General features: G+C 60.4%; 1 protein-coding gene and 1 long non-coding RNA gene across 2 annotated transcripts; one reads left to right on the top strand and one right to left on the bottom strand.

The window, feature by feature from the left end:
- The first annotated feature begins 2,099 nt into the window (after positions 1 to 2,099).
- Positions 2,100 to 11,009, top strand: Ceacam19 (CEA cell adhesion molecule 19). The gene is made up of 7 exons (XM_048790723.1): positions 2,100 to 2,266; positions 2,758 to 3,126; positions 7,948 to 8,092; positions 8,193 to 8,239; positions 8,558 to 8,643; positions 9,959 to 10,012; positions 10,411 to 11,009. The coding sequence occupies exons 1-7, from the start codon at positions 2,224 to 2,226 to the stop codon at positions 10,462 to 10,464; spliced, it is 798 nt and encodes a 265-aa protein (XP_048646680.1). The 5' UTR covers positions 2,100 to 2,223; the 3' UTR covers positions 10,465 to 11,009.
- LOC125612587 lies at positions 9,104 to 11,037 on the bottom strand. The gene is made up of 2 exons (XR_007343030.1): positions 10,952 to 11,037; positions 9,104 to 9,393 (listed from the first exon to the last, which is right to left on the bottom strand). It is a non-coding gene; the product is annotated as an uncharacterized LOC125612587 (long non-coding RNA).
- Between the last annotated feature and the right edge of the window lie 1,129 nt (positions 11,038 to 12,166).

Here is a 12,166-nt window from a genome sequence, read left to right as displayed (position 1 = left end):
GGGAGAGGAGGGGAGGGGAGGGGGAGAAAGAGAGAGAGAGAGAGGAGGGAGATCTCTCTCAGGCTGCTTCATCAACTGGAAAATCCGGAACAGCTGGCTGCTGTAATTGCTGATTGGCAAAAATCTGACAGGAGATCCCAAAACTGCAGCAAGAAGGACTGGGCTGTTCTGACTGTGACACCACGGGGAACCTCCCAGGCAGCCGGGAGGTGGGGGGTTGGAAACCCCGCGTGGGGACAAGGTCAACAGTAAGTGACAGCCACCTGCGCACAGCCCCCGTTACTCCTCTGAGCCCTCCGTGAAGTGGCCCTGCGGATTCCCATCCTCCAGAGGAGGAAGCGGGGTTCAGGGGCGCAGCCCCAAGATCCTGCAGCCAGGGTCTTGTGAGGCCACTCAGCGAGAGACCAAGTGCCCGAGGCTGGAGGGCAGGTGGACTCGCTGCTGATCCAGAGGCGCTGCCGCTCTGGAGCTGTGGCCGAGCTGAGGCTTATCCCTCTTAACGGCCAAGACACGGGGGGGATGGAGTTCTCGACCTTGGTGACCAAGGACATGTGCAGAAATGTCACCACAGGTAGTTCCCAGGCGCGGGGAACAAAGACCGTAGAGCACTGGAGGCCGTTATCTTTCTGTGTAGACTGGTTTTCCTGGCAGGTGGGCACAGTAGCTCTACTTATTTCATTTTTATGCGGTGCTGAGGTGGGACCCCAGTGCCTCCCGTGTGTAGGCCAGCGCTCTACCACCAAACCCCAGCCCCAGCCCCTGCGGACGTTATGATGTCACCACGGGCAGCAGGAGATCTAGACGACAGAGTTCCCCTCCTGAGACTCCATCTAGTTCTAAGAACCCCCGAGGTTACAGTTTCGACTGCAGTCAATTTGCCCAGCAATTAGTGACACAGCTGCTCCCCTACAGAGTCCAGAAAGTTCCAAGTAGAAGAAAGGACTCTTCACAGACACCTGTGGCATCTCTGACCTCAAAGCCTCCAATAGGGGCCTTACCTTTTAAGAGGGAGTCCTCAGACTCCTAGAGACTCCTAGAGAGGGTGATTTACAGTTCAGCAGGTGGGGACCCTGGGGAGTTGGGTTCCCTGGAGAAAGGCCACAGGAGGGGAGGGGAGCCAGCCCCTTCCCCAGGCCTTGGCTCTTCATCGTGATGTTGCCATGATTTCATTTTGTAACCAGGTCTGGCCTCAAACTTGGGATCCTCCTGCCTCAGCCTCCCCAGTTGCTGGGATCACAGGTGTGAGCCACCACACCCAGCACTCGTTTTTTAATACATTTTAAAATGTACATTGAAATACATTATGTACATAGACACTTTAAATGGCTATTTAATTTTTTTGATATTTTAAGTGGCTATTTAAACTTATATTGAACTAGCCCATGTGGCTAATCGCTACAATCTCAGCACAACCCGGGACCTTCCAGCGCCCAGGCTGTGTCCCCAAACCAGATGCAGTTGATCCCTCAGGCTCCCCCAGCCTGGCAAGCCCCTCCCTCACCCGGGACTTTGCAGCCACCACAGGGCACCTCGGAGGCTGGCCCAGCCCTGTCCACACCTCAATCCTCCCCACCCATTTCGACTCCCATTCCAGGTCTCCTCCCGGAAGCTTCCTACCCCTCAGGCTAAGTGGGGTGTCCCCTGGGGCTCTCTGGGGTCTGGTCTCCTGCAGCTGAAGATGGATACAGGACCGTCCCAATCGCTGTGTCACAAGCACCACCCAGCACAGGACTGGGCACGGGCCCGTGTGCCTGAATGAAACAGCCGAGCCCTTCAGAGTGAGCCAGGCGCGGGTGGAATCCCACCTGGCCTCAAAGCGGATGGAGTCTCGGTTTCCTCATCTGTGAGGTGAGGTGGTTTCTGGATGGGGTCTGCTGCAGGGGGAGGGCTGCCCTGGAGGCTGCTGGGACCGTGGCTGTGGTGAGGGCTTCACTGCTGACAGTCACTTTGAGTGGGAAGAAGAGGCTAGAGGGCGGGGGAGGAGTCCTGGAGGCCCCAGGAGGCTCCGTCACCCTGGGAAACTGGTCCGACCAGTGCCTGGCGCCCGTCTCAGGCACCGGAGCTCGGAGCTCGGAGCTCGGGAGGCTGTGGAGGGGGCGCTGGGGCTGGGCCGGCCTCAGGGAGTCCCACAGAGCCCTTCAGACAGCGGGCCCAGCCCTCTGGCCTCCTGGGGTCCCGCCTGTGGCCTTTGGCATCTCCACAGGACACCGGGGGACTGTTCCCATGGGGACTCTGAGCTGCTTCACCAAGCGCCTGCTGCTCTCAGGTGAGGAGGGAGCCGGCTGAGGAGGGTGGCCCTGGGCCCAGGGCCGGGTGTCTTCTAGGAAGGAAAGGACGATTATTGGGGAAGATGAAATCATGAGAGGAACGTCCATTCCCAGGTTGTCTGTAGAACATTCTAGAACCACGGGGGCAGGAAGGGGTGGGTGTTTGCTTCCCTGCTGTACCCCTTGTGACCAGGGGAAAATGTCGGGGATGGTAGCACGTCACCTGGGGTGGGCACCATGGCTTACAGACACACACAGATCCTGAGCGTGTCACACCTGGAAGGAGCGGTGCCATCAATGAACTTGGGGACCCTGATGACCTCAGGGCAGGAAGCCCTCCTGGGCCCAGAGGGGACACCACTCATGGATGCCAGCCCTGTTCCCAGTGCCCCGCGCTCGGGCTCTGCCCCCAGATGAAGCTCTGTGCGGAGGGCAATGACGGGGTCCCTCCCCGCGCCCCAATCTCGGGCCTCCCTGTTCCTTCCCACAGCCTGCATCCTGGCCCTCTGGCCACCCCACGGCTCCCGGGCAGCCCTCCGTATCCAGAAGATTCCAGAACAGCCTCAGAAGAACCAGGACCTTCTGCTGTCCCTCCAGGGTGTCCCGGACAGCTTCCAGGACTTCACCTGGTACCGGGGGGCGGAGGCCCACGGGGGGACGAGGCTCTTCACCTACATCCCTGGGCTGCAGCGGCCCCAGCGGGACGGCAGCGCCCTGGGACAGCGCGACGTCGTGGGCTTCCCCAACGGCTCCATGCTGCTGCGTCGCGCCCAGCCGTCGGACAGCGGCACCTACCAGGTGGCCGTGGCCATCAACCCCGCCTGGACCATGAGGGCCAAGACCGAGGTCCGGGTGGCCGGTGAGTGCAGGAAGCTGAGCGCCGCCATTCCCAGGCCCCACACAGACCCACTCCCCAGGTTCTCTGGTTCATCCACACACACTGATTGAGCACCTACTGTATGCCAGGCCTTGCAGATGTCATTAAGTCTTCAAGCGCTTTAACTAAAGCGCCCCCAGAGTGTCTGCCTGTGACAGACCCCAGGGAAGGCACCTTCTCAGTGACGCCACGTGCAGGGGTCAATCAAACCTTGATTGAGCACCTCCTGTATGCCTGGTCCTGAGGAAGACACTGCATCTCTCCATCCTCATGGGCACAGGTCAGGGTGTGCTGACACTCAGGCAAAGCACGGGGACAGGGCAGGGGACAGCAGCACTGGCAGCTGAGTGCCGCCCTCAGCGCGTTCCCCAGAGTGCAGTTTCTCGCCCTCCCCCTCCCCCTCCGTGATTCCCACGGCCCAATGACCTGGAGCCCCGGAGGGTGCCAAGGGCGAGTCCAGCGTCCCATCCCAGGTCCCTGGTCATCACGTGGCTTCCTGGTCGTGACCCTCCAAAAGGTCTCCAGGGGAAATGTCACCCCTGCTTAAGAGTCACTGCCCCACGGTGACTTGTTTCTACCTTAAACCAAGAGGCAGAGCCACTATTGTGTCTGTTACCGGTGGGGAAACCGAGGCACGGAGAAGCTATGATTTACTAAGGAAGACGAAATGGGACAGTGTGACATGGGGAAGGTCATCAGGGAGGCCAGACGAGGGAGGCTGAGGAGAGAGGGGTGATGGCCGGGAGGTCATGTCCCCCAAATTCATACATTGGGACCGTAACCCCAGGTGACGGTATTGGAAGGGGGGACCTAGTGGGGTGTGGTGGCCCACGCCTGTCATCCCAGTGGCTCGGGAGGCTGAGGCAGGAGGATCGCGAGTTCAAAGCCAGACTCAGCAGCTCAGTGAGACCCTGTCTCTAAATAAAGTACAAAACAGGGCTGGGGTGGGGCTCCGTGGCCGAGTGCCCCTGGGTTCAATCCCCAGGACAAAAAAAAAGGTGGTGCCTTTGGCATTTATCCCTGCTGTTTGGTGACGGTGGGGAGGGACCTAGGACCTTGTACCCGTCGGCAAGTACTGACTGTACCACTGAGCTGTGTCCCCAGACCAAAAGGCGGGTCACTGGGAGGTGATGAAGCCAGAAGACAGAGCCTCTGCAGACGAGGTCAGGGCCCTTTCTAGAAGAGACCCAGGAGAGCGGCTCAGCCCCTGTCACGTGAGGACCCAGCAGGAAGACAGCGTCCCTTGACGGAGCCCAACCATGCTGGCCCATGACCGTGGACTCCCAGCCTCCAGAACCGTGAGAACCACACTCCACGGTTTCCAAGGCACCTGGTGTACGCTGCGCGGTTCCAGCAGCTTTAATGAGCCAGGACAGGAGGGAACCCGCACAGAGGCCCTGGCAGAGGGAGCGGCAGGTGCCAAGGCCCTGGGGCTGGGCCGGCTTGGTGTATAGTCAGAGCGCAGACAGCGGACGCAGAGGCTCCAAGGGGTGAGCAAGGTGGCTTTGGAGGCCAGGCGGGGGCACACGGCCAGGCTCGCAGGCCATGGGGGGCATTTGCTGAGAAGCCACTAGCGGGTTTTAAACAGGGATGTGATCTGATTCGCGGTGTGACCTGACTGACCCTCGAGTGCAGCAGGGGCTGGATTTCTGCTCTGCTCAAGGGGGAATCGAGACACCGGTGACTTCAGGACATCAGAGTCCGAGGCAGGCCTGGGGTTCCCAGGCGCACTGAGTGGCTCAGTTGCTCACGTACCCATCCTTCAGCAAACGCTCCCCAAGGGCCTCCTCTGTGCCCGCCTGGGCTGGGCAGTGCCGAGGACACAGTAGTGACAGGCAGCCCTGGCCCTGCCCTCCCAGGGCTTCTGCCCAAAAGGGAATACAGATGGTACCTGGGTCTCAGCTCATAAAAATACAACATTAGGAACAGTCGCAGCACTGAAAAATCGTACAGGAGTTACGAGGGCGTAAACAGGGGACCCACGTGGCATCGGGAAGTTGCCCTCGAAAGGCGACCCTTCAACAGGCTTCACGGAAGTTCTAAGAAGCTGGGGGAGGTGTTTGGACAGAAGGCTCGGCCTGTGCAAAGGGCCTGTGGCAGGACATCATAGGGCCTGTGAGCTTAGCTGGCACGGCTAGGCAGGAGAGCAAGAAGGGCATCCTGGGAACCAGCTTCGCAGGGCGGGTCCCTTCTGGGTCCATCTGGCTGGGAAAGCCCGTGTCACATAACAGTTCCTGACTGGAAAGGAGGGTGGCAGAGCAAGTCTGCCGCAGGACACCGTGGCCTAGGGCAGCCGCCGTGGGGGGCTACTGTGGCTGCCCCCAGTTTATAGTTGAGGAAACCGAGGCAGACAGAGGGAAGCCCAAAGTCCCCGGCCAGTAAGTGGCAGAAACGGGGCTCAGAAGCACGTACGGCTTGTGCCTGTCGTCCCCAAACCTGGTGGCACCTTCGTGCCTTCAACTCTGCGCAGGTTTCTCCAAACTATGGGCCTGACCCAGGGCTGTCCATCAGCCTGCGTCCTGTCAGGGCGCTTCCTGAACACTTGCCCTCCGCCTCCTCGGGTTGTGATGTGTTGAGCCCATTTCACATACAGGAAATCCAAGGCCGGGGCTGGAGAGACTCACGGGGCCTCCCAGCTGGAGAAGGGGCAGCTGCTGCCCTTTCAGCCGTGGAACTAAACAAAGGCCCACCAAGGGACAAAAGCCAAGGCCGTTTTATTCAGAGCTCACTCTGTACGGCCAGGGAGGCCGCCGCCATCCATGGAGACTCGGCAGAGTCTCAAAGGCAGCAGAGCCGTGAGAAAACTCATGGGGTGGCCGAAGGGGACGATGGCTTCAGCTGCACCCCGTTCCCCTGGGGCATGAGCTCCCAGAAGAGCTCCCTCCCCAACAGCCTGTGGTCACCCAGCAGCCCTGTAAGGATACGTGCTTTTCTTTTGTTTTACAGAAGAGGAAACTGAGGTTCAGAGAAGCCCTCAGCTTACCAGAGGCAGCGTCTTCCAGACGTCCTCACTTATGGGCTTTATGTCCTAATTAATTAAATGACTTAGTCATTGTTGGAGAAAATCAAGGCAAAGGAAAATAACAATGACAATTCAGGTTGGGTGTCCCTTATCTCACCAGAAGTGTTTGCATTTGGGATACGTTTGGATTTTGGAATTCTGACATAAACACAATTAGGTGTCTTGCGGGTGGGGCTCAGGTCTAAACAGGAAACTCTTTTATGTTTCACAGGCACCTGATGTACACAGCCTGGGAGGGGTTTTCTGCACATTTTTTTTTTTTTTAGGTACCAGGGATTGAACTCAGGGGCACTCGGCCACAGAGCCACCTTCCCCAGCCCTATTTTGTGTTTTATTTAGAGACAGGGTCTCACTGAACTGCTTAGGGCCTCGGCTTTTGCTGAGGCTGGCTTTGAACTCCTGATCCTCCTGCCTCGGCCTCCCAAGCGGCTGGGATTACAGGTGTGCGCCCCCCCGCCCCCCACCCCCAGCGCCCGGCTTTATGCAATTTTTCTGGGTGGAATTTTCCACTCGGGTTATGTCGACTCCAGGAGCTGCAGTTTTGGAGCATCGGGGTGTAGATTTTCAGATTAGGGACATTCAGCCTGTGACAGTGACGTCAGAGCGGCCAGTGCACTTGCTGTGGCAGGCCCTGGGCAGGGCCTGGTGTCCTCCGCGAGGTTGACAAGGGCCAGAGCAAGCCGAACCCGGAGGCTGGCGGGAGGGAGAGCCCTGGTGCCGCGGGAAGCCTGGGCCGTGGGGTGCGGGGACCTTGATGCTGAGATGGGCGGCTGCTGGAGACTTCCTGCCTGGCCCCACCTGCCTGAGTCACCCGCAGAAGCCACTTAATCTGATCTTGCCACCTGCAGGATTCGCCAGAGTAGAAAGCTCTCGGCCCGGGCCAAAGGCAGCCTCTGGGCCTGCAGAATGGGCTTAACTGAGCCGCCTTGCTGGGGACAATGGCCAGATAGGCCTGGACACAGCCCAAACCTGGGTGTGGGTGGCCCCCTGTCCCCTGTTACATTTTCAAACAGGTTTCAGACACTTTGAATAGAAGAGGTTGAGAGAAATGAATGAGAGACACAAACTACGAATTAATTTGATCACACAGATACACACGAAGGACACAGTCTACACGGTGACCCCTCCCACTGAGCCTGAGGTCACTCACACCCACTTCAGGGGCTCCCGGGGCCCCTCTCCTGGAGCTGCAGAGGGATCGTCAAGTGTCCAGGGGGCCTGGGTAGGACCCGAGCACCATGAACCCTCAGGCGAGTCGTTCCACCTCTGTGCCTCGGTTTCCTCGTCTGTGGAACGACACAGAACCCACCTGGTTGGACAGTGGAGGTCGCAGTCTGACTCCTGCTCCCCAGAAGGAGAAACCGAGGCACAGAAAGGTTGAGTAATTGGCCCTAGGTCACACAGCCAGCAGGATTGAACCCCTGCATTCTGACCTCAGAGTCTACCTGCTTAGCTGCCAGAGGGCTGGGGACAACAGCTTGAGAATAAAGCCTGGGAGGTCCCCAGGCTGGGGGTCAGGTAGACTCGGGGTCCAAGCCGGGAGGGCAGGTTCAAGAATCCTGCGAGTCCCCACATCTCCCGCAGAGCGCAGCCAGCACCTCGGGTCTCTGAAGCTGGGGAGTGAGGGACACAGAGCGGGCAGCAGGGTGGGGACACCTCGGAGGTCCATCTAGGGGACAGCAGGTCCCTGGAAACGGAGACCTCGAGGGGCGAGAGCGGGGACTCTGTGCCCTCAGGGCTGGCAGAGCCCCGGGACATCACTGTCCTCTTTCGTCCCCCAGAGCAGCCTCAGAAGCTGCCGGCCACGTCCCCGCCCTTGGACGCCGGGCTCCTGGCTGCCACCATCATCGGCTGTCTCTCCACCGGGCTCCTGCTGGCCGGCAGCCTGGCCTTCCTCCTGGTGACCCGAGGCTGCAGGGGCCCCAGGTGCGTCCCTGCTCCCCCGAGGGCAGGAGGGAGGGAGGACCGGGCGGCTCCTGGCTTCTCTCCACCCACCACCTAACGGGGCTCCCTCCCTGCACCCCAGGGCGACCGCCTCAGGGAAGCCGGAGCTGGGCCCCCGCGCGGACACTGGTAAGCTGCCACCTCCCTCCGCCGTCCCCCCATCAGGGGCCTCCCTGGGGGCCTGGACTCAGCCCAGAGAATCCCAGGCCCCCCCCCAAGCTGCTTCTCCTCCTTCTCGGTGGCTGTCCCTCCTGCCATCATGCGGGGGATCCTCATGGGGAACCCAGGGTCCCTCCCGGGATTCCTGGATCCAGCTCCTCTGCTCTGAAGCCCTCCATGGCTCCCCAGTGCCCTTGGGGGGGCACCAATGTTAGCGAATGAATGAGTCAACGGAGGGACGGGCTGAGCTGCTGGGGCGCCATCACCAGCTGGTCCCCCCTCCTTCAGGTGACAACAATGTGTACGAAGTGATGCCCGCTCCAGTCCTCCTGGCGACCCCACTCAGTAACACGGGGCCCACGAGCGCAGCCTTGGTGAGTCCCATCCTCATGGCCCCCTAAAGCCCGTGCCCGGTTTTTTGTTAGTTTTTGGGGACAGAACCCAGAGGCACTTGACCAGTGAGCCACACCCCCAGCCCTCTTTATTTTTTATTTACTTTTTAAATTTTGAGACAGGGTCGAAGTGACTTAGGGCCTCACTTAGTTGCTGAGGCTAGCCTCCAACTTGCCATCCTCCTGCCTCAGCCTCCCAAGCTGCTGGGATGACAGGCGTCACCACAGCGCCTGGGCCCTAAAACCGGCTTCTCACAGGGCGCCTCTCCTCCGAGTTGGCCACGGTGCCTGGGGCGCCTTGACACCCAGTTTAGCCTCCCCACCTCCTTATTTTAAAAATCATAAAGAAAAGACCCTGAGAGGAAGTCGCCCTTGCCCCTGGCACACGTGAGAAACCCGCTCACCTGGCCAGGCGCAAAGAAGACACCAAGGGACACAGGTCTGCAAAGATCCAGGCTTTACTTTAAGGATGGTCTGGCAAGACCGGGTAGTTGGTGGTCAGGGACACACCGCTGGGCACGACCTGCGTTTTATCCCCTGGAGGGCAGGATCCCTCCAGTTCCTCATGGGCTGAGTGCTCCGGGCTCAGTGCTCTGTGCTGAGTGCTTCGGGCTCAGTGCTCTGGGCTGAGTGCTCTGGGCAGAGTGCTCTGGCTGAGTGCTCTGGCTGAGTGCTGCGGGCTCAGTGCTCTGGGTGCACAGTCGTCCACAACATTGCCTTGGTCTCCGTTTCCTGTTGGGTTGTTTAAAGAAGTGTCCCTTTAGTTGTCCCCACCTCCCTTTGTCTCTTGTCGCAGAAAAGTCCCTTGGATCCAGTGTCCTTTGGCACACACACAGTTCAGCTCTGCCAGTCGGGCGGGGGCTTCCTTTCCTCCTCCTCCCTCCGAGGGGCTGTGAGCTTGCCCACGGGGTGTCACCTGCCACCAACTCTCCCGCTCTGGCCCTCCTTACACTCAGGTCACGTGACATTCAAAGGTCCACGGGTTTTATTCTGGAAACGACCCAGTGGGCCCTCCTAGTCCCCGCCTGGGCGGGTGGCCTGGCTTCTTGTACCCTCCTGGACTTCCCAGGTGGGGACAGTCTCCCCTTCCACTGGGGCCACAAATTACAAAACTTAATGAAAAGAGAAACTTTAAAAATGAAGGCTGTGGCTCAAGGGCAGGAGCCGCGTGGCTGACCCATGAACACAGCCCCCAGGGGCTTCCAGGGGACTTGGGATCTGGGCCTGTGGGAACCCCAAAGGTCAAAGGTCCTGGGGCGCCGAGGGGACCCAGCTCACCTGTGCTCTTTCCTCGCAGCCCCCGTCCCTGCCTCTACCCTTGAGGCCCGAGCCAGAGGCCCACCAGTACCAGGTACGTGGGGACCCAGGCAACTAGGTCGGGGACGGTCCTCCCTCTGCCCACTCCCCAGCTCCCCACGACGCCCGGGGCGAGCCCCCTCCCCTCCTGGGCCTGGAGTCCCCTCCTCTGTAGAACGGGTCCATGTCTTGGGACTTTCATGGGCAGAACAAGGCCCAGAGAGGGATAAGGGATTGCCTGGAGTCACACAGCAGGTCAGGACGCCAGTTGAGACCATTCCTGGGCCTGAGTCTCAGTCCCTCATGTCCCCTCCTGTGTGTCCCTGTGTCACTCCCTCTGAGTGACAGTCTGCCACCTCGGTTCCTCCCACCTCTGTCCCTCCCTCCCCTCGTCTCCATCCCTCCCACCTCCTTTCCCAGCTCCCCTCACCCTCGTCTTCCCTGTCGCCCCAGGACCTGCTGCACCCCGACTCCTCCCCTTACTGCCAGCTCGTGCCCAAGTCCTGAGCGAGTGGAGGAGACAAGGACTCGGCCGCCCTCTGGGGTCCTTGCACAGGCGACGAGGCCTGGCAGGATGGGCCCCCAGAACTGGACAGGAGGAGTCGGCCCCAGACCCAGCACCCACCCCAGGCCCCTGGGAGGACCAGGCAGGTCCCCACCTGCCATCAACCTGCTCCGCCAACCACTGGCCCGGCCACCAGCCTGGGTGCCAGGCCCTCACAGGGTGGGGTGGTCAGGTGGCCTCATGGGCACCACCAGAGGGCCCCCAACTGACCGCGGCCTCCAGCGACCCCTGGAGCCCCTCCCCCGCACGAGGCAGCTCCCACCCACAGGTCCCCCCAGGGGGACACCTGGCCCAGGTGACAGTCCCGGCGGGTTAACTCGGTGCTGGAGCCCCGCCCTGCTCAGGCAGCTGGAGCCCCCTCAAAATTCTGCCTCCCCAAGCCTGCAGCCAGCTCCTGGCATCGCCGCACAGTCTCACCCAGTCCCTCACCGAGTCTCACCCAGTCCCTCGGGCAGCAGCTTCCTGTTCTGCCCCACCCACCGCAGGTGCAGAGCGGCCTCAGCCTGTGGCCCCTTGACTTACTCAGCAGTAAATGAGCCCTGGCTCAGTCGGCAGCCTCGGCCCCACAGGAAACTGAACAGACAGAAACTCCTGCCGGCTGGAGGCCACGGGGCAGGGGAGAGGGAAACACAATAAATAACTAAGTGCCATGTGTCTCATGGTGACGAGTGACAGGGAAGCAGAGAGGGGAGGGGGTCAGGAGTATTGGGGGGCTGAGATTTTTTAGTAGGGAAGGCAGGGAAGGCCACACTGAGAAGGCAACAAGCAAAAATATGAAGGAGGGAAGGGAGGGAGCCACGTCGGGTTCTAGAGGGAGAGCATTCCAGGCACCCACAAAGGCTCAACAGCAGCAGGGAGGCCAGGCCAGTGTGGTAGAGGCAGAGAGGGAGACGGGGAGGCAGGCAGATCACCCAGGGCCATGTGAGAGGCTGGGGCTGGCTTTTGCCCTGGGGGTGACCAGGGAGACTATATAAGCTAAATAATGGTCCCCAAAGCCCCCTACGTCCTCATCCCGTGAGTTTCCTTGTATGGCAAAGACTCTGCAGGCCGCAGAGCTGGGGTAAGGTCCTGAGTACCCCAGGCAATGTGTGACCACAGAAGCAAAGACTGGGGGAGAGTGGCCAGAGGCACTTGGACACTGAGGGAGGGCCACTACCCAGGCAGGGTCTGGGGTCACAGTGACTGATGAGAGAGACCCCGCGGGCCAATGAGAGCTCTCAAGATGAAGGGACTGTGAGTCAGAGAGTGGCAGAAGCTTCTAGAAGCTGAAAAAGTCAAGAGGGCGGGTTCTCTCCCGGAGCCTCGGGAAAGGACACTGACAGCTGAACAGTACCCAGTGAGACCCATTTTGGGGACCGATCTCCAGAACTGTAAGACAAAAAATTGGGGGTTACTTTAAGCCACCAAATGTGTGGCCTTGAGTCACAGCAGGGGTGGGGAGGGGGGGAGCACTCTAGAGGACCAGGAAGAATTCCCAGAGGGAATGTGGACACCAGGCCTGGGCTCTGACCTCTTCCCATGGGCCAGCAGGTCGGCCAGAGGCCAGGCTGAGGGCTGGGGCGTGGCCGCTGCTCCCTGGGACCTGGACGGGGCCCTGCGGGCCCCCCCTGGGCAGCAGCTGCTCACCAAGCTCCCCACCCGCCC

The sequence above is a fragment of the Marmota marmota genome, unplaced genomic scaffold, assembly GCF_001458135.2.
Source record: "Marmota marmota marmota unplaced genomic scaffold, marMar, whole genome shotgun sequence".
Classification (NCBI taxonomy): Eukaryota; Metazoa; Chordata; class Mammalia; order Rodentia; family Sciuridae; genus Marmota; species Marmota marmota.
Note: the sequence above shows the minus strand (reverse complement) of the source record. Positions and strands in the feature narration are given on the sequence as shown.

Bases quoted from the DNA above. Each gene is read 5' to 3' on its own strand.
- Ceacam19 (XM_048790723.1), top strand. From the start codon at position 2,224: ATGGGGACTCTGAGCTGCTTCACCAAGCGCCTGCTGCTCTCAG. The intron at 3,127-7,947 runs GTGAGTGCAGGA...TTCGTCCCCCAG, and splicing joins GACCGAGGTCCGGGTGGCCG to AGCAGCCTCAGAAGCTGCCG. The intron at 8,093-8,192 runs GTGCGTCCCTGC...CCTGCACCCCAG, and splicing joins CGAGGCTGCAGGGGCCCCAG to GGCGACCGCCTCAGGGAAGC.